The sequence below is a fragment of the Indicator indicator genome, chromosome 17, assembly GCF_027791375.1.
Source record: "Indicator indicator isolate 239-I01 chromosome 17, UM_Iind_1.1, whole genome shotgun sequence".
Lineage (NCBI taxonomy): Eukaryota > Metazoa > Chordata > Aves > Piciformes > Indicatoridae > Indicator > Indicator indicator.
Genome location: NC_072026.1, coordinates 10,540,364 through 10,557,815, shown reverse-complemented (window position 1 = coordinate 10,557,815; position 17,452 = coordinate 10,540,364). Strand labels below are relative to the sequence as shown.

Genomic DNA, 17,452 nt, shown 5'->3' with positions numbered 1-17,452 from the left:
GTTGAGACAAGTGCTGCTTGTATGGTATGGTCACAACTGAGCTTGTGCTAGGGTGTTTGTGCAGTGGGGACAGACCTGTCCCAGATTACTCACTTTGGCAAGCACAGGAGACTTTTGTGGATTTGCCTGGGTCTCTGATCGCCTCTAAACGTGTCTTGCTGTTTTATAAACTCCTCTACTTCCTGCCTGTACCTGAAGTTAGGGGCTGTAGTGCTTGGAGGTGTCAGTAACAATGGGTAGGTTCTTTGAGAATTTAGCAAAACGTCAGAAGTTGGTACCTGCTGCAGTCCTGAGAGGCTGTCAAGCTCACTCCTTCCCAGCCTGTTTTCTGTCCTTCCTGCATGTGGCTGGCTCCTGGTAGCATGTGGGGAGGTTCAGGGCAGCTTCTGGAGCACCCTGTGAACAGTCTTTCTCCCTGGACAATGGCCACAATCCCCCTCCCTGTTGATTGCCCCATGGTCTGGCAGTGGGATCCCTCCAGCCTTCCTTGTGTGAGGTTGCCCAGGGCCATACTGACCCAGCACTGCTGCCTGCTTTTGCAGGAGCAGAGCTGCCTCTGTGGGGGAGGCTCAGGTTAGCACAGTGTGCTGCTGACCAAGGCTGAGGCACCTTTGCCGAGCTTGTCGTGGTTTGAACTCAGCTGGTAGCTAAGCACCACCCAGATGCTCACTCCCCCACCCCCTGCCCCAGGCAACAGTGGGAGAGAATTGGAGTAGAGGTAAAGAGACTTGCAGATTGAGATAAAAATTATTTACTATTTGAAATAAAACTAAAATAATAGTGACCGTAGTGGAAAATAGAATAAACAAGTGAGTAATGAATAATGCAATTGCTCACCACCCACTAAGGCCCAGCTCGTTCCCAGCCAGCGATCCCAGAGGAGAAAATCCTGAAACTGCAGTCCCAGGAGAGAGAGCCAGCTTCCCAGCTAACCCTCATCTATATACAGAGCATGATATTGCATGATATGGAATATTCCACTGTCCAATTTGGGTCCATTGCTCTGGCTATGCTCCCTCCCAGCTTCTGGTGCACCTGCACGCTAGTGAGACATGGGAAGTTGAAAAGTCCTTGATTCCTTAGCAACAACAAAAACATCAGTATATTGTCAGTGATTTTCTCACACCAAATCCCATACTCAATCCAAAACACAATACCATTTTAGCTACTAAGAGAAAAAAACAACAAAAACACCTTAGCTCTGTCCAAGCTGAAACCATTACAAAGCTACAGAGGACATTGTGAGAAATTCGTGCTTGTCCTAATCCAGAGACTGCCCTTGGCTTTGCAAGTAGGTGCTCCCTGAAGAGCAGGAGAGAGAGCGTGAGACAGACCCTGCAGGAGAGAAAACTCTCTACCACAGTCAGGGTGCAGGGGAGGTGAGTTTCTAGTGGATATTTATTGTTGTTTTCACCCTGGTTCTGCATTTTCTGTTCTTTCTGTCCTAGCTGGGTTCAAGCCTCTTGCATTAGCAGCATGTCAGAGTCTGGTTGAGCAATGACCATTATGCCAGTCTTGTGTTCTTCACAGGTGTGCCCATGGCAGCGTGCCTCTGGCTTGACTTCTTTCTTTATTCTGAAGAGCCCTGGGTAGTGCATGTTTATTCTTTTCATCTCTCTATCATTTTGTGTCCTAAAAAGCATGCATGACCCAGCTTTGCAGGGATTGCATCATTGCTGCCTCAGATGGCAGCTAGCTTTGACCACAGCTCTGCTTTGACCACAGAGAGGACATGGAGTAGCTGTCACTTACTGTCCCTGTGCTTTAGTTGCATCTCCTGCTTGCCCAGGAGCACTTTACATGGGCAGCTTTGTCCATTACGTGTTTCTGTAATATCACTGGCAGTGCAGGACTTTTATCTTCTGTGAACTTCCCCAGTGTCCTAGTTTGCTAAAAGGCAGTCCTGATGTTGATTGCTATGCAGTTGCTCCTCAATGATGGCAGGAAAAGCTAAAAGCAACTTCTGCTGCCATGTCCTTCAACACATTTCTGCCCACAAACTGGCTGGGCAACATGAGTCGTCAAGCAAGCCAGCAAGATAGGGAAAGCTAATCTGAAACAGCTCTCCTTGCTTCTCTCCAGCCTACAGACAGAAATAGACTCTGAGTTTTCCCACCCAGGCATATTGGTTTTCATGTTGCATGTTTACACATCCCACTTGTCAAAGTAAGGGAGAGCTTTCACCCTTCCAGGGAGGGCCAGCTGCCCAGCGTACTGCCCACCAGCCTGCCACCTCTGCCTACACCTCTGCAGCACTGACTTAGACCCAAGCTGCCTGTTCAGCAGTTTTCAAGTGAGGAGTCAGTATTGTGTGTGCCTTAGTGACAGTCATCCATGCCATGGAGAAGTAATGACCAACAGCTTCCCAGTCCCTGTATTGTTGGACCATAGCCTAAAGGGAACCTCAGCTCAGAACGTTCCTGCTTTGTGGTTCCTGCGTTATCCCAACCCAGTTTGTCTTTTCTTGTCCAAATGCTACTCGACGTGGCTGCCTTTGGCAGGAGTTAGGTGAGGGAAACCAGGGTAAGCCCCTATCTAGAGCCACATCCCATGGCTCTTGAGAGGGTCTTCTGCTTTCTGCAGTGACAGTATTGACAAGTCACAACTCTTGCTGACAAATCATGGGACTAGTTGAAAACCATGGATTTTTTTTTTTTTTTTGCGAATTGGTATGGTTTTATTTGCTGTTTAATTTTCTGTATCATAAATTCTCAGCAGTTGGTTTTTGTGCTTTCTCCAGGTGAGAGAAACTGTAAATAAAGAGAGCAAAACCATTTTTAATATCGTTGGACTAGATGACCTTTGGAGGTCCCTTCCAACTTGGACCATTCTATGATTCTATATCTTAGTAGGGCTGTTATGAAAGTATCACCATTAACCTTGTATTATTTTAAATCACCATATTAACAGCTGCTATCTGCAAGCAGGGGCAACCCACAAATAACCTAATTGTATATATTTAGTATTTGACTCACTTCCCTTCTCAATGGTCGTGCTATTTAGGGAGACTATCCTCTTTCATGTGTGTATGAAAACCTAAACTTGATACAAAATAACCTAAGCTATAAACCCCATTTCTTCCACCCAGACCGTAAGCAGCTGTGCTCTATCTTCTTGTTTGGTTTCACTGGTTGTGATAGTGGAACAGTACAACTGCTGTGCTGGATAGTGCAAGTTGCGGTCCAGATGTGGAGGTGGCATGGGTCTGAGTGGTGTGGAAATGCTAGTGTTTGCATCTGACAGAAACAGGCTCCTAGCATAGGACCTGATCCTGGAAAATTTGTCACCTGCTGCCATCTGCAAGTACTTTGTGGCACAGCACCTAATATTGCAGTAACAGCTTGTTGCTAGTGACCATGACTTGTTTACACAGTCATTGGGTTAATTTCACAACCTGCTCTACTTGCCTTATTTTCAATAATACAAGCCTTGAATACTTGCCTCATCTAGAAAGTAATTTTATTTTCTCTCATTTTAAAGCTTACAGAAGTAAGCAATTGCACAGGGATGATTTCCACTGTCCCAAGTGAGCCGTCCTGCATCTCCACTCATTGCTCAAGCTGAACTAGTCTTTACAAGGATATTGCTGGAGAAAGGTCTGTTTTCACTGAAGGAGGTTTGAGTAAAAACAATGTGATTAAAGGATCTCAAGAGTTTTAGGTTAAAATAAAATCATAGAATGGTTTGGGTTGGAAGGGATCTTAAAGATCATCTAGTTCCAGTCCCACTGCCGTAAGCAGGAACATCTACTAGACCAAAGCTCCATCCAACATGGCTTTAAACACTTCCTGGGTTGAAGCCTCCACAACTTCTCTGGGCAGCCTGTTCCAGTGCGTCACCACCCCCATGGTGAAGAATTTCTCCTTAATGTCTAACTCTAGCTTCATCCCATTTGAAACCATTACCCTTCATCCTACTGCAATATACCTTTGTAAAAAGTCCTTCTCTGCTGTGATGTGAGAGACGGGACACGGCCTGATGCAAGCCAAGCATCGATTTATTGTACAAAGCTTTTTCTTTATATAGGTTAACATAATACCAGAAGGCAGCTTGTAATTGGTCATTGGTATGTCCATACTACAGTTGTAAATTCATGACTGGCTACAGAGAGAAAGTATCACAGGGACGCATATATTTTTCAGAAGGCTTAAGCAAACGTCAAGCAAGAGATAAAGGGATTCCATAATTCTGTCCTAAGTTTTGCTTTGTTCTTGTTATCAGGTCCCTGCATAACTCCCTTAGGTCACAGTGGCCTCTAGGGAGCCGACCTGTCTGTGTTTTCCTTCTAGCTGTGCTCTGTTCCCAGGGTTTGCCACCCATCAGGGTTAAAGCATCTCTTTCTATCAGTAAGACAGTGTCTGGGGTTCTGGTCCCTAAATCAATTCCTTCACTTCTCCCGCTCTCCTGTAGCCTTCTTCAAATACTGGAAGGCTGCTCTAAGGTCTCCCTTGAGCATTCTCTTCTCCAGGCTAAACAACCCCAACTCCCTCTGCCTGTGTTTGTAGGGGAGGTGTTCTAGCCCTCTGATCATCTTCATGGCCCTCCTCTGACCCTCTCTAGCAATTCTGTGTCCTTCTTGAGGACTCCAGAGCTGGCCACAGTACTTCAGGTAGGGTCTCATGAGAGAGGAGCAGAGGAGGAGAATTGCCTCCCTCAACCTGCTGGCCACATTTCTTTTGATGTAGTCCAGGACATGGTTAGTTTTCTGGGCTGCAAATGCACACTGCTGGCTCCTGTTAAGCTTCTCATCAACCAGCACTCCAAAGTCCTTCTCCTCAGGACTGCTCTCTATCCATTCTCTGCCCAGCCTGTATTTGTGCTTGAGATTGCCCCAACCCAGGTGCAGGACCTTTCACCTAGTTTTGTTGAACTTCATGAGGTTCCTACTGTCCCACCTCTCAAGCTTGTCAAGGTCCCTCTGGATGACATCGTGTCCTTGCAGCATGTAGAGCGTACCACACTGCTTGATGTCACCAGCAAACCTGCTGAGGGTGCTCTCAGTCCCACTGTCCACATTGCAAAGGTGTTAAACACCACCAGTTCCAGTACCGCCCCCTGGGGAGCACCACTCACACTTGTCTCCACTTAGACACCAGGTCATTGATTGTTACTCTCTGAGTGTGATCGTCAAGCCAATTCCTTATCCACTGAGTGGTCCACCCATCAAATCCGTATCTTTCCTATTTAGAGACCAGGATGTTGTGGAGACAGTGTCAAACACTTTGCATAAATCCAAACAGAAGATAGCAGTTGCTCTTCTTTACTCATCAGTGCTGTTACCCCATCATAGAAGGCCAGCAGATTTGCCAGGCACAATTTGTCCTTGGTGAGACCAAGGCTTGTGTTTGTCAAGGGGTTTTGTGTATCTGTCTGAGGACTGGGTCCTTGTGCAGTGGCAGGAACCAAGGTTCAGGTAAACTTAGCACCTGGAGCTTTAAAACAAACATCCACATGCCAGGAGACCCAAGACTTCTGTCAGTGCTGGCCAAGCTAACTTTTATTTTTGTGTTTGTTCTACTAGTGGTGTTTACTGTTGCTCAAAGCTCCTGATGACCAGAGTCACCTTTGTACTTGTGGAAAATCGGTTTTTAACAGTTGTCCACGACCAACACTTGAAGGCTGTGATCACTGGAGTGGAAAACCATGAGGGAAAACCCCACCAAAGCTACCAGTTCTTTAAATGGAAATAGTGCTGTTCTTTAAGCCATGTTTTCATGAACCTGTCTGTTTGCATGCCATTCTTGCCCTTTCTCCATGGCCCTGTCAGTATGCCTGATGTGCTTTGGGAGGGGGATTGGGATCATTTGGAGCACTAGTTGGTCTGGAGCCCACTGGCCGAAACTGAACTGCTGTTTGGGAGCAAGGAGAGGGGTCATGGCAGCATCACTCACATGTTTCTCCCAGTTGAGCACTGGCATTTTGGCAGAGATGGTGTTTAAAGTGGTGGTGTGGGAGTAGACACTTTTTGTTTCTCTTACCTGGTTTGGGGTTTAAGAGTTTCTAGTTTACCTTCTGAATTCTCCCACCTTGATTTTAAGAATGGGCAGGATGGGGCCAGTGGAAGAGGATCAGACCTGTCTGACGTCCTTCCTTAGCTGAAGGTGGAGATCTCTCTCCTTAGAGCTCCCCCAAGCCAGGAGCAGGCCCATGGGCTGTGCTTGCCACAACCCAGCACAGAGGAGCCCAGGCAAGCTTCTGTGAAGGTATACAACAGCAGTAGTGTAGGGTGGTCCCTTATCTTCTGGTCTCATGGCTTTGAGTTTAGGCCTGCATGAAAGTGTTGTTTGTCATCAGGGAGGTTCACATGCTCCTGTGTCCTTACAGCCTGGGAAGTGTTCACAGGAGCAGCTCTCCGCAATGTTCCAAAACAGGGAGGGAAGAAGTCTTCTCCTTTGTCTCCAAGGAAGAGTTAAAGATAGTAGTAGCCAGAAGAAGCCTTGTATCCCAGCCTAAGTTTAGAGCTTTGGAGTCACTTTAAAACTTGGATTATGATATCAAGGCCCCAGAGAACCAGTCTGGCACAATGCTGCTGCTGGGCCACCTTGCAGGAGCAGACACTCTCCTTTGAGGTGCACATCCCATTGCCTTCAATGAGACCAGTCTGTGCAGCTTGAGCAGACATTTAGGTCATTGACTGCTTGAGGGTTTATTGACTGTGATTTAGGTATCCTTGTGGAGAGGGCATGAAGTGCTTGGTTGTGGAGAGGCAGATGATACTTTGCTTTGTTTCCCTTTCTCAGCTGGTTGCATCGATTGTCTTCATCAGCTTTGGTGTCATTGCTGCGTTCTGCTGTGCCATAGTAGACGGCGTCTTTGCTGCCAGACACATAGTAAGTGCTTCCAGGAAAACAGGTACTGTGGTCCTTTTACTCTAGGAAAACAAGTGATGGTGTCCATAATGCCATATCAGGCCACATCAACCCCCCACAGGGCTTTGATATATATCATGTACTGAGTGCTGGTTTAAATCTTCAGAAAAATGTGTCTGTTTTTTGAAAATATCTGTACATTAGCAGCAAGCAGTAAGATCTTAAACCCTTGCTTCTGGGTTTTTTTGGTGTCTGTTTTATGTGTTTACTTGAGTCTCAAAACTGAAAGGTGTAATGTGAATTACAGCTATTGCCAGTAGCACCTATTGTATTTTAAATGTCAGCAGAGGTAGTTCTCAATGCTGATTGAACTGCTGGATGTTGTGGTAGGAGGAAGCTATTTGATACGAATCTCATCCAAGTGTTACACTATAAACAGGAAGCACTTGCAGTAGGTTCACAGTTTCCATTTGATGACTTAAAAAAAAAAGTGAGCTACTGTTGCCATGACCAGTTACTAGTACAGCTTCAGTTAATAGTATAGAAATGAAAAAGCACAATTCCAATTGACATTTCTAACCACAGACAGATATTACTCCTGCAACGCTGCAGTTTGATGACTTTTTTTGAAGTTTTTTTTCCAGAATGGGAAGAAAAAGAAAGATTTGGGGTTTATTTGTGTTGAGAATGGAAGGAAACTTCAGAAGGTTAGAATTACCTATCACGTGGAAACTCCCCATGCCAGCTGGCTCATTATTCTCCTTGTCAAGCTGCCTCCCTTTCCTGCCCCTGAGCATTGCAGTGGTAGAAAGATGGCTGGGCAGTAGTGTTTGCTGAGAGAGCAAAGGGCAGCTCCAGCTCCACTCAGCTGTATAATAGTCTCCCTCTGTCCAGATGTAGTAAATGAGTAATGGCTGTCTCTGGTGGTACTTGTGAGGGCACGTGAAGCATTAGCTTTGATAAAAAGGTGAAGCTCCTTTGACTCTTGATGCTGGCTGTGTGGGTCTGAGCCCCACAGACTTGCTCTGGAATTTTTAGGTGCTGACCTCATGGGTTGGATGATGGCATGAGCTAGCACCTTCTCCCAGTTAGCCCCAGGGATGTCTGCATATCTGAAGCAGCCAGACCTGAGCAGTTGGGATGGTGAGGGCTCTGGTTTCTGACTCTTTATGAACAGACTTGCCTTTGGCCTTGCTTCACCCTCTAATAGTCCAAAACTGTCACCCTTTTGCAGCAGTGCTCCTGCCGTGCTAGCACAGTGTCCCTACTACCACCTCGAGCTTTGGATCAGACACCTGGGAAGGGCTTGCTGATTCAGATACACATCCAATGTTGCTTTCCCTAAAATTTTGCCCTGGAGACCAAGCTGCCCCAAAGTGAGACATTAAAGATGTTTACATGCTGAGTCATTGGTAAGCCAGAGCTGTCTCACAAGTCACTCAAGAGACCAGAAGGATAAATTTGCCATCAATTTAATGAGAAATTTTTATGATGCAGCGTGAGGAACCCTCAGAAACATGTCAGATAGCTCTGGGATGTGTCTAGGGGGATGAGGAATGAGTCATCCAGTTTGGGGTGGTCACCGTCATTCAAACAAGCCTGGCTCAAGAGCCTGCTCCTCCTGTGCTTACCTGCAGAGACCAATGTTAAACATCACGTGGGGCTCAGAAGGGCTGGGGTAGGGGCTGTTACCTATCTGCCAATGCTGGTGTTAGAGCAGGGTCTCTAAAGCCTGGTGCCTTTCTCCAGCTCAGCATTGATTTCACTGCAATGCTAAGCCTGGTGCTTTTTCATTGGCAGGATCTGAGGCCACTCTATGCAGGGCGATGTCAGTACTACTCCAAGAGTACAACCCCACCAGAGGTAAGATCAAATTTGGTTGTGCTGACACAGCAGGACTCAGGAAGTGAATTCCTCCACACTTGGTACTGCCACATTAGTGAGGGAGCAGGTGGAGTGAAGAGTACAGGGGATAGGAAAATACACTGTTTTCTCTAGATCTAGCTGTGCAGTCATTTCAGGAGCAGGGTGGTGGGTTAAGAGTTCATGCAGTAGTAATTTCTCTAGATATGAGCAACATATGTCAGCCTCTGTCCCTCTGCTGTTATCTTCTCCAAAGAGAAGCCCATTGGGGACAGATGTTCCTGCCACATACTGATAGTGTGTGAGCAACTTTGACTGCCTTTACTGTGCACTGAGTCTCTCTGAGATTCTCTAACAAGTTGCCAAGTAGTTTTGAATAACCACTATATTCCAAATTAAAATGTCTATTTTCCAAGTAAGTAGTACACAATGGCATTGGTAGGCATTCCCTTCTCAGCCACAGGACCTTCCACGTGAGCTTGGGTGTTACTACTCACACAGACAATTAACTGTTCTGAGCTGCTGTGTGGTGAGGAGTGTTAGTTCAGCAAGGTCCTGGCCACTTCTCAGAGTTGCACAACTCCCTTCCTCTGCAGGCATGTGCTTATCTGTGGCTTCCCTGTGATGAAAGGAAATGCTGGTCTGGTCTAATGGTTCTTTATTCCACTGTGACTCTCTGCAGCAAAATAAGGAAAGCAAAATCTACCTGGGGCTAACCTGGAGATCAATGCAAAATCTATATGTAGTACAGGCCAAATAGCAGCAGAAACCATGCTTGGTGATTGTGTCCTTATGTGCTTTGTGTATTTTTTCTGTATTTGCACAGGCAATCTGTCACCCACAGCGCCGTGCGCCCTGCACACCGAAAATAAAAACCAACACCTGCTTCTGCTGTGACCTGTACAACTGTGGAAAGTGAGTATGCTAAGCATACCATTCCTGGCCATGGGAAAGGTCATGCCAGTTTGCAGGTGTCTGAAGGGCCAGGATAGGGTGGGAGCAAAGTTATCAGTTAATGACAGCCGTTGTGGAAAGAGATCTTAAACTGTGGTTGCTAGCCACAAGAACTCCCAGGCTTCAGGTGAAGGGGTGTATGAACTACACCAAAGCCATCCCAGCTATGAGTGAGCTTGCCACTAACAGGAAAGGGAGTTTGCAGGCTGGGTGTTTATAAACTGGTGTCCTCTCTGAAATATCTCCTATGGTCACAGGAGGTTGGAAGGTGTACAAGCACTGTGCAAAGATGAGTCAGAGGAATGGTTACCAATCAAGAACTACTGCATGGTCATCACGCCATCATAAGATCTGGCTACTGTTCCTAACCCAACTTAATTTACAGCATGCGCTACTTATATTTAGAGTGTCTAACGTGTGTCAGCAAGCAATTAATAAATTGATTTTTTTAGTGCTGGCTCTCGCCTAGGGCTGTTTTCAGGCTTAGCATTTTTCACAGTACTTGGTTGGGCTTGCCCCCACTTAAATAATTGATGGTGGTGGAAAAAGATCAAAACCTGCTGTTGGAAAACGGCGTTTCTGCATGCTGGGAAGGGTGATCCCTTGCCTCTCTAGGACTTTATTCCTGAAGTGGAAGCCACTTCAGACTGGTGAAGCTCACACTTCCCTTTGACAGTTTACAGCACACAATCCTTTTTTACTAGCTAAAGAGAGCGATACACAAAGAAGTGGTTGGAATAGAAACACTTGTAAGCTTTCTGTTGTGTGGTGGGTTTTTTTATCCCTGTCAAGCTGGTTCAGAATCCTGCCTCTGACCCATTTTCCCCTCTCTGATATATCAGTTGTTGCCATCTCAGTCTTGCTTAGTACCACATAAGTGTTCTTCACTGAGGAGGTGTTGGTTCTTCTGGATCTCAGTAAGAAAGGCACAGACACTCAAGACTGGTTGGCTCATGTAAAGGATGGAAACAACAGACAAGTGGCAGCAATCTTGCGTCCCTCCTGATGCTGGGAGCTCTGGCTGTGGCAGCATCGGACAAGCCCCTTCCTGTTCATAAGTGAATGCTGTACTTCTCTGTACAATGCTGAATGTTGTCAGTAGTGCTCCAGGGCTCTTGAGAGCTTTGTACTCTCACTTGTCTCCTTAGGAGCAAGCTCTTGCAAACAGTGTGTACAGGTTGCATTGTTAAAGGCAGTCATGGTATGTGCTCAGGTTGTGCAGAGGTCATGCTGGGCCTCTGAAGGCCAACTAATGTTCAGTTCAGGTTTTACAGTTGGTGGCTATGCTTTGCCTCTGTTCTGCTTAAAAACCCTGCTTCCTTGTTTCAGTGTCTTCTGCACTGGCCCTCTACAAGAAGATAGGGAAAAAATAAAAGAAGAAACCACAATTGATTAATGAGGGAAGGAGGCTCTTGTGAAAGAAGGCAGGTTCCTGCAGGCCTTTCAGAGTCTGCTGAGGAGCTGAGCCTGGATCTGCTTCTTGCTATTAAAGATGAGCCTATTCTTCCCCACTTCCTCAAAGCCCTTTTGCAGCAGATCTCCATCTATGAGCTAAGAAAGAAGTCATTCTTAAGTCTTAGTATTGTTTTTCATCAGAAATGTTCTCTTAAGGGGAATTTGCTGTATCCCATTACATCTGGTAGTGGCTACATCCAAGGCCACCCGGTTCCTCCAAGCAGTAGTCAGAGTCATTACTGAAGAATCCTGCTGTGAGACTCCATCCCTCCAGTTGCAGGAGCTGCTCTTCCCTTTCCAAAATAATGACCTAAGTGAATTTGACCAAGTGTTCTCCGTCCCATTTCTGCAAGTGGAAAAGCTTTTTTAAGCTTTTCATGTGAGTGGAAGGACCTTGTTCTGCCAGAGTCCCAGGGGTCCTGCCAGACCATGCCAGTGTAGAGCTGTCAAAATCAGGCAACTGGAGCAGAGCAGCAGAGTTGAATGGCCAAGCCCTGTGGTGCCAGGGGGCCAGCTGTGTTGTCCTGTGCCCATCACACTCCCATCTAGCTGCTCTTGTGGCTGTGAGGAGCAGCCAGCACTGCTCTGAGGGGCAGCTGTTGATCCTCTGGGCACAGACTGATTTCCTTGCGTAATCCCAAGACCAGTTTGTCCTTGAGATGCCTCCAGGATCTCTGTAGAGGTTTCAGATGATAGAAATGAGGCACATACAGCCTCAAGGCTATTTGGATAGTTGCAGGTCTTGCAGGACTTGTTTGTTTCACAACAGATCAAGCTGTCTTCTGCTGTTGACATACAGGGAGATCTCGGATGCCACAAGCATGAGATCTAGGAAGCTTTATCCCCACTCCCTCGGTAGTTAGACTTAGGCTGTCATTAAATTGCACAACGCATTTTATTGTCCATAAAACTCAAGCACTTCTGCTGATGTGTGGTGAATTTTTTTATAATTGTTGGTTTTTTCTAATCCAGTCGAGTAGAGATTTCTGGAGGCTACTATGAATACATTGATGTCAGCAGCTGCCAGGACATCATCCACCTTTACCACTTGCTTTGGTCTGCAACAATTCTGAACATAGTGGGGCTATTTCTAGGGATCATCACAGCAGCGATACTTGGAGGCTTTAAAGACATGGTAAGATGTTGCTACTTTCTCTGTATATTAAACAAATCAGCCAAATTACCTTTTAAAAATAATCATGGAAACAGCTATTGCTTTGCAGTTGTTTTGTGTGAGTACTGGTGTGCACTTGTGCTACAGTGAGCTTGTTCTGTGGAATCTAAGAGGAAACAATAGGTGGCTGAGAAATGCAATGACCTCCAGGCTTACCTGCTGCCTAAGAGGCAACCAGATTGCCAGTTGCTAGTTCAGCAAAGTTGAGCTCCAGAGACACACAGTGGTCCTTTAAATCGTTTCTGCTTTCATTCAGCTGTCACCTTTCTGTGGTTTGATTAGTGGCCTGAGATTCTCTTCTTTTTGTTTCAACAGACTCCTTCCCTGCCTACACTGAACTGTACGGTTGAAAATGCACACCCCTCAGTGTCCTACTACTCCAGGCCACAAGTGACATCTTACAACACCTACTACCACAGCACTCCTCACTTGCCTCCCTACTCTGCATATGACTTTCAGGTAGGGAACATTACAGGATGTTTTCTTGTTTAGCAGCAAGGTTAAATCCAGCCAGTCTAGAGGACTCTGTCTGCCTGTCATTCACACAGTTTAATTTTCCTGTTCCTACAGAGAATACCAAATCTTTCCTACTAGGCATTGATCTTTGGCAGTGCTCATTCACAGTAAGACAGTGTCTCCCTGAAAGCTGTCCTTGAAGAGAAGGCAACAGAACCTAATGCCTGCCTCTCCTGTTGTTCACTGGTAAAGGCTACACTAAAACTAGGCATTGCCTGTGAAGCCTGCAATGTTCTGAGGATAAAGGCAAAGTGAGGTGTTTGGGTGCTAGTTTTTATTAGGTCAGTTAGTACATCTGAGAGAAATAAATGAGCTTTTGGAAACAAGCTATTTGAGCTTCTGAAGATACATACTGACTGAAAAGTTGTTCTTTTGTGGGTTTTTCTCAAAGCACTTCAGCTGGTCTAAAAACAATCTGTGCAAACATCATCCTCTCGTGTGTTATGGAGCTGTGCTACTGGAAATGCTGACAACATCAGCTTCATCAGCTTTCACTTGTTGAAGCAGATGAGGACATTTTGCCCTTAGTTTTTCTGTCATATAGATGTTATCACACTGGTAACTTTAGCTTAATACATCATACCTTTTTTTTTTTTTTTTTTTTTTTTTGCAACCATGAGGTCTGGAGACGTTTTTTTGTATTAACAAGAGCTTAAGCTCTTGGACACCAAGCAGGAGGTGTGCTCTTCATAGCCACCATATCCCTCTTCTGAGCCATGTATTAGTGGTAATGCGAATCCAAACCTTTCTGATTTTACCACTAGTGCCACTGGACAGCACTCTCCTCAGGGCTTCCTAGAAATGTGCAAACACTTACATAAGAATTTCTAGAACTTATTTGTACAGATTTGTGACTCATTTTTGAGATTAATGTACAACCTAGGACAGTCACTAGTGGTATGTAACTTTTTACAGTTACAAAAATGCCAGCCCAAACACATACCAAACTAAGCTCTTCTGCAAAGTCCTCAGTCACTCAGGTGGTCCTAAGTGCTATTTATCTCAGGGTTTGTGTGTACTGCAGCCACAGGACCACCAGAGTGCTCAGCATGGGTGGATTTGCCCTATTTTTAACTAGAACTACTGCTGGTCCTCTCCTAACACTTACAACTCAGCTGGATAGATGAAAGCCTCGCTGTTACACTGTTGTGAGCACAGATGTTGACTTAGGAGCTGGCACAAAAAAGCTGGGCATAAACTGAGGTAATCTATATTTAAAACAGCCCAGTCTCTCTTTCAAATGCAATTCCAAGTGTAAGCCTTACTTATCTTCTAGTGAAATTGAGAGCCTGCAGGAAAGTATTAGCTGAGGCCTCTGGCCATAGAGACTCTCTTGCCTTGAGCTCTCTTGCCTTTGACCTGAGCACTGTCAATACCACTGTGGTGGGTTGAAATTACCGCCCACAATAAAATTGCCACTCTAGCTTAGTTGAATGCAAATGAAGCTATGTATACAAGCACACTAAAATCTAAAATATGAAATGCAACGAATATGTACAAAATATACAGTATTTACATATATTTACAATTTATAAACAGCACAAGAACTCCCCTGGACAAAACCAGGGGGTTACCAACAGCTTCCCTCTCCCTGCTCCCTTCCCCCACTGTACAAGGTAAAAGAGAGAAGAGCAGAGAGTAGCTGTTAGTACTTAACCAAAACAGAGAAATGCAGTCAAGATCAGCAAGCCAGCAGAAGCACCTGTTAGTATCTGCCAGAACGAGGAAGGAAAAAGAGAGAAAGCTAGTTTACACAACTAATCTTATATTAGTTATTTAGGCCAATGGGATTATTTAGATCTTATTGTTATTTTCCTTTTTACATCTAGTGGTAATTTATTTACATTCTATCACTTTCTACTCAATCTGTGAAAAATTTTCCAGGCATCAGCCTAAAAGTACCACAACCACTAACGCCTTCTCCCCTGCTATCAGGCAGCACACAGAACAAGCCTACCCTTGCCTCCTAGATCACTTTTGAAGGCTGGCGCAAGAGTTGGCTAAGTCAGTGCTTCCCACTCATCCCACACGTCTTTCATAGGGAAAAAACCCACAATAGTCGTGAATTTGTAAGGAAGCCTCTGCCCCTTGCAAGAGACTCGCTTTCATATACAGCTCTAAAGTGGCAGATGTGGCTCTTTGGCCTTTGGAAGAGCACAGGGTGTTGCAGTGGCCACTGCCTGGGCAATGGCTAATGAACACTCTGCCTTGCTGGTTATGGGGAGGAAGGCAGCAGGCCTTTGCAGTGGCTGTGATGGGAACTGGGCAGGAGGAAAGGGCTCTAGAAGGAATAATGCTGCTGTCTTAATCCTCACTCTGTGTACTTGGTTTGGGGCAGTCAGGCAAGAAAGCCTCAGTCCTGACACATTTTGACTTCTGTGAACCCTGAGATACATTTGGCTCTGACAAGAGAACACAAGCAAGTAGTGGCCGTTTGTTGCATTTCACCCCCTGTCGAAAGAGGATTTAGTGCCATCTGCTCAGCTCCTGGCTTTGTTACCAAGGCCAATCTGTTGGCCACAGTTGGTGTGAGCCAGGCTTGCTTATATCCATGGCAGCTCTCCTGCAGCACTCCTGGCAGTGACTGAGGCAGCCAGGCTCAGGTGCTTTGTAATGGTCAACACCCAGGGCTCCGTTTGCTGACAAGTGCCAGTGCAATGTCACCGCAGCCATGCCCTTCCAAACTTCTTTGTAGTCCAGGGGCTCCCACCCATCAGGCTTTAGGTGAACTGGGGTGTGATGGAAGAGCTGATGTGTTGTTCAAAATAGGAACAGTTTGTACTGCTTTCTGTGAGATCCTCAGCAAGCAGCCTGGGCTTTCACAATCCGTAGCTCCACTTAACAAACCTTCACAGGCTGGTGTTCGGGGCATGTTGCATTGCAGGTAAGATCCTGATGTCTGCCTGTTATTGAATCCCAGGACTTTTCCTGGAACTATTGGAGAAAATTAATGTTTGCCTCACTTTTCCAGTGCCCCAGTAAGAACTTGCACTGACACAGGTTCAGAAAGTTAAACCAGTCAAATGGCTCAATTTATTAAAGTGACAGCTGCAACAGATTCAGGATTGCCAGTGATAAATGCACTAAGTGCCGGATGATGTCAGGAGAATGCAAGTGCAATGGATTTTGCCCTCTTTCCACTGAAACATGAGAAGAAGGAGATTCTAAAACCTTTCAAAGGCTGCTTTGAGGTTGGGTGTTTGTTATTTTAGCCTTGCTTCATCAGTTTTAGCCAAAACAGAGCTGTCTTATCTTCACAGAACTTCCTCCCTCAGCCATTTGGCAGGCCAGCTTCCTGGGCCTTCATTTAGCACAAACACCTGATTGTAAATTACCCTGTTCCTGAAGCATGCTGTGCTGCATTCCTGACCCACAGTAAGTTAGGCAGTTATCCCACAGAGAGTGGCACAAAGAAAGATGCTGTTTGAAAGCAGCCTACTGTCACTGCAGAGTCCATTGACCTCTTCCCACCAAGGCAGAATCAGATGGTCAGCTCGGATCATGTACATGGTCACCACTACATACAGCTCAGCCTTGCTGCCCCTGCACTCCCATGCCCTTCGCAGCGCAGTGCAAAGCCTCCTCACACTTCTGCCTCTGCCAGGGCCTTAAGCCAGGCACATTTAGGATTTGCAGTCTGTGCCTGCAGCCAAAGGGTGTTGAAGGCATGCATGGTGCCTAAGCTTGAGCAGAAAGGTGCTGTGCTCCAGAGTACTAGCAGTGGGGCCAAGTGCCAGCCTTGTGCTTGCTCCTCAAATGGCTAACAGCAGCAGCACAGGGCACAGTACGACTGTCAGGAATAAGAGGCCAGAGGAGTATATACAAGTGATTGTATTTCACTGTCTGTTTGTCTGGCCTGTTTCTGGAAACAGCACAGCCTGTGCACAGGTCTCTGACTGTGCCAGCACTATGTGGCTTGAGGCTTTAGACCTAAGGTATTTTTGATAACAAAGTTATTTTGGAGCACAGAAATTAATCATCAGGCATACACAAACTTTGTTTCTCCACCTTTTCAAGCTTTTTCCTCACTGAAGGATTATATTATTTTGTTATCATTAATTGCTGAGGTTTTTATATGTGACGAAGAGAAAAAGTAGTGTAAAGTTACCTGCAGCCTGTTCATTGTGGCTACTGGCTGATGTGTGAAACCCAAGATTTGACAGTGATTCATGAGTTTGAAGTTGTCCAGTCTCTGTGAAGTGCAGCAGGTACATGAAAGCAATGAGAATGAATGTTTGTTTTGTTTTGTTGTTTTGTTTTGTTTTGTTTTGTTTTGTTTTTTAAATGCCTTCTTCAATTCTAAGTCTAAGGAGTCTCATTATGCAAAACAGTTACTTACAGGCTGTGCTTGCTTTGTATACAACAAGTTATTTGAATACTTACTTATATGTACATATGTTTGCAGAAGTGAGCCATGAAGTGTTAATTTTGCACTGCTTGGTAACACTTTGCCAGGGTCCTTTACATTAAGAAGTGGTTAAATCCTTCTTGCTGTCTCCCTGCAGCATTCCAGTGTGTTTCCAGCCTCTACTCCTTCTGGCCTCTCCGATGAGCCCCCATCAATGTCGCCATCTCCCAGCTATATGTGGTCCTCTAATGCACCGCCTCGTTACTCACCACCATATTTTCCACCTTTTGAAAAGCCACCACCTTATACACCATAAGAAAAAGAAAAAAAAAA

The 17,452-nt window shown here is 45.6% G+C and overlaps 1 protein-coding gene across 3 annotated transcripts in view; it reads left to right on the top strand.

The window, feature by feature from the left end:
• The window catches only part of TMEM255A (transmembrane protein 255A), a 27,270-nt gene extending 9,818 nt beyond the window's left edge, over positions 1-17,452 (top strand). The window contains exons 4-9 of one of the 3 annotated variants that reach the window (XM_054388629.1): positions 6,741-6,830; positions 8,610-8,672; positions 9,499-9,587; positions 12,054-12,216; positions 12,571-12,714; positions 17,277-17,452. In XM_054388629.1, coding sequence (XP_054244604.1) covers positions 6,741-6,830; positions 8,610-8,672; positions 9,499-9,587; positions 12,054-12,216; positions 12,571-12,714; positions 17,277-17,435 — 708 coding nt within the window. In that variant the 3' untranslated portion in view covers positions 17,436-17,452. Of the gene's footprint in view, positions 1-6,740; positions 6,831-8,609; positions 8,691-9,438; positions 9,588-12,053; positions 12,217-12,570; positions 12,715-17,276 lie in introns of all 3 variants that reach the window. The other 2 variants (XM_054388628.1, XM_054388631.1) reach the window with 2 other exon arrangements.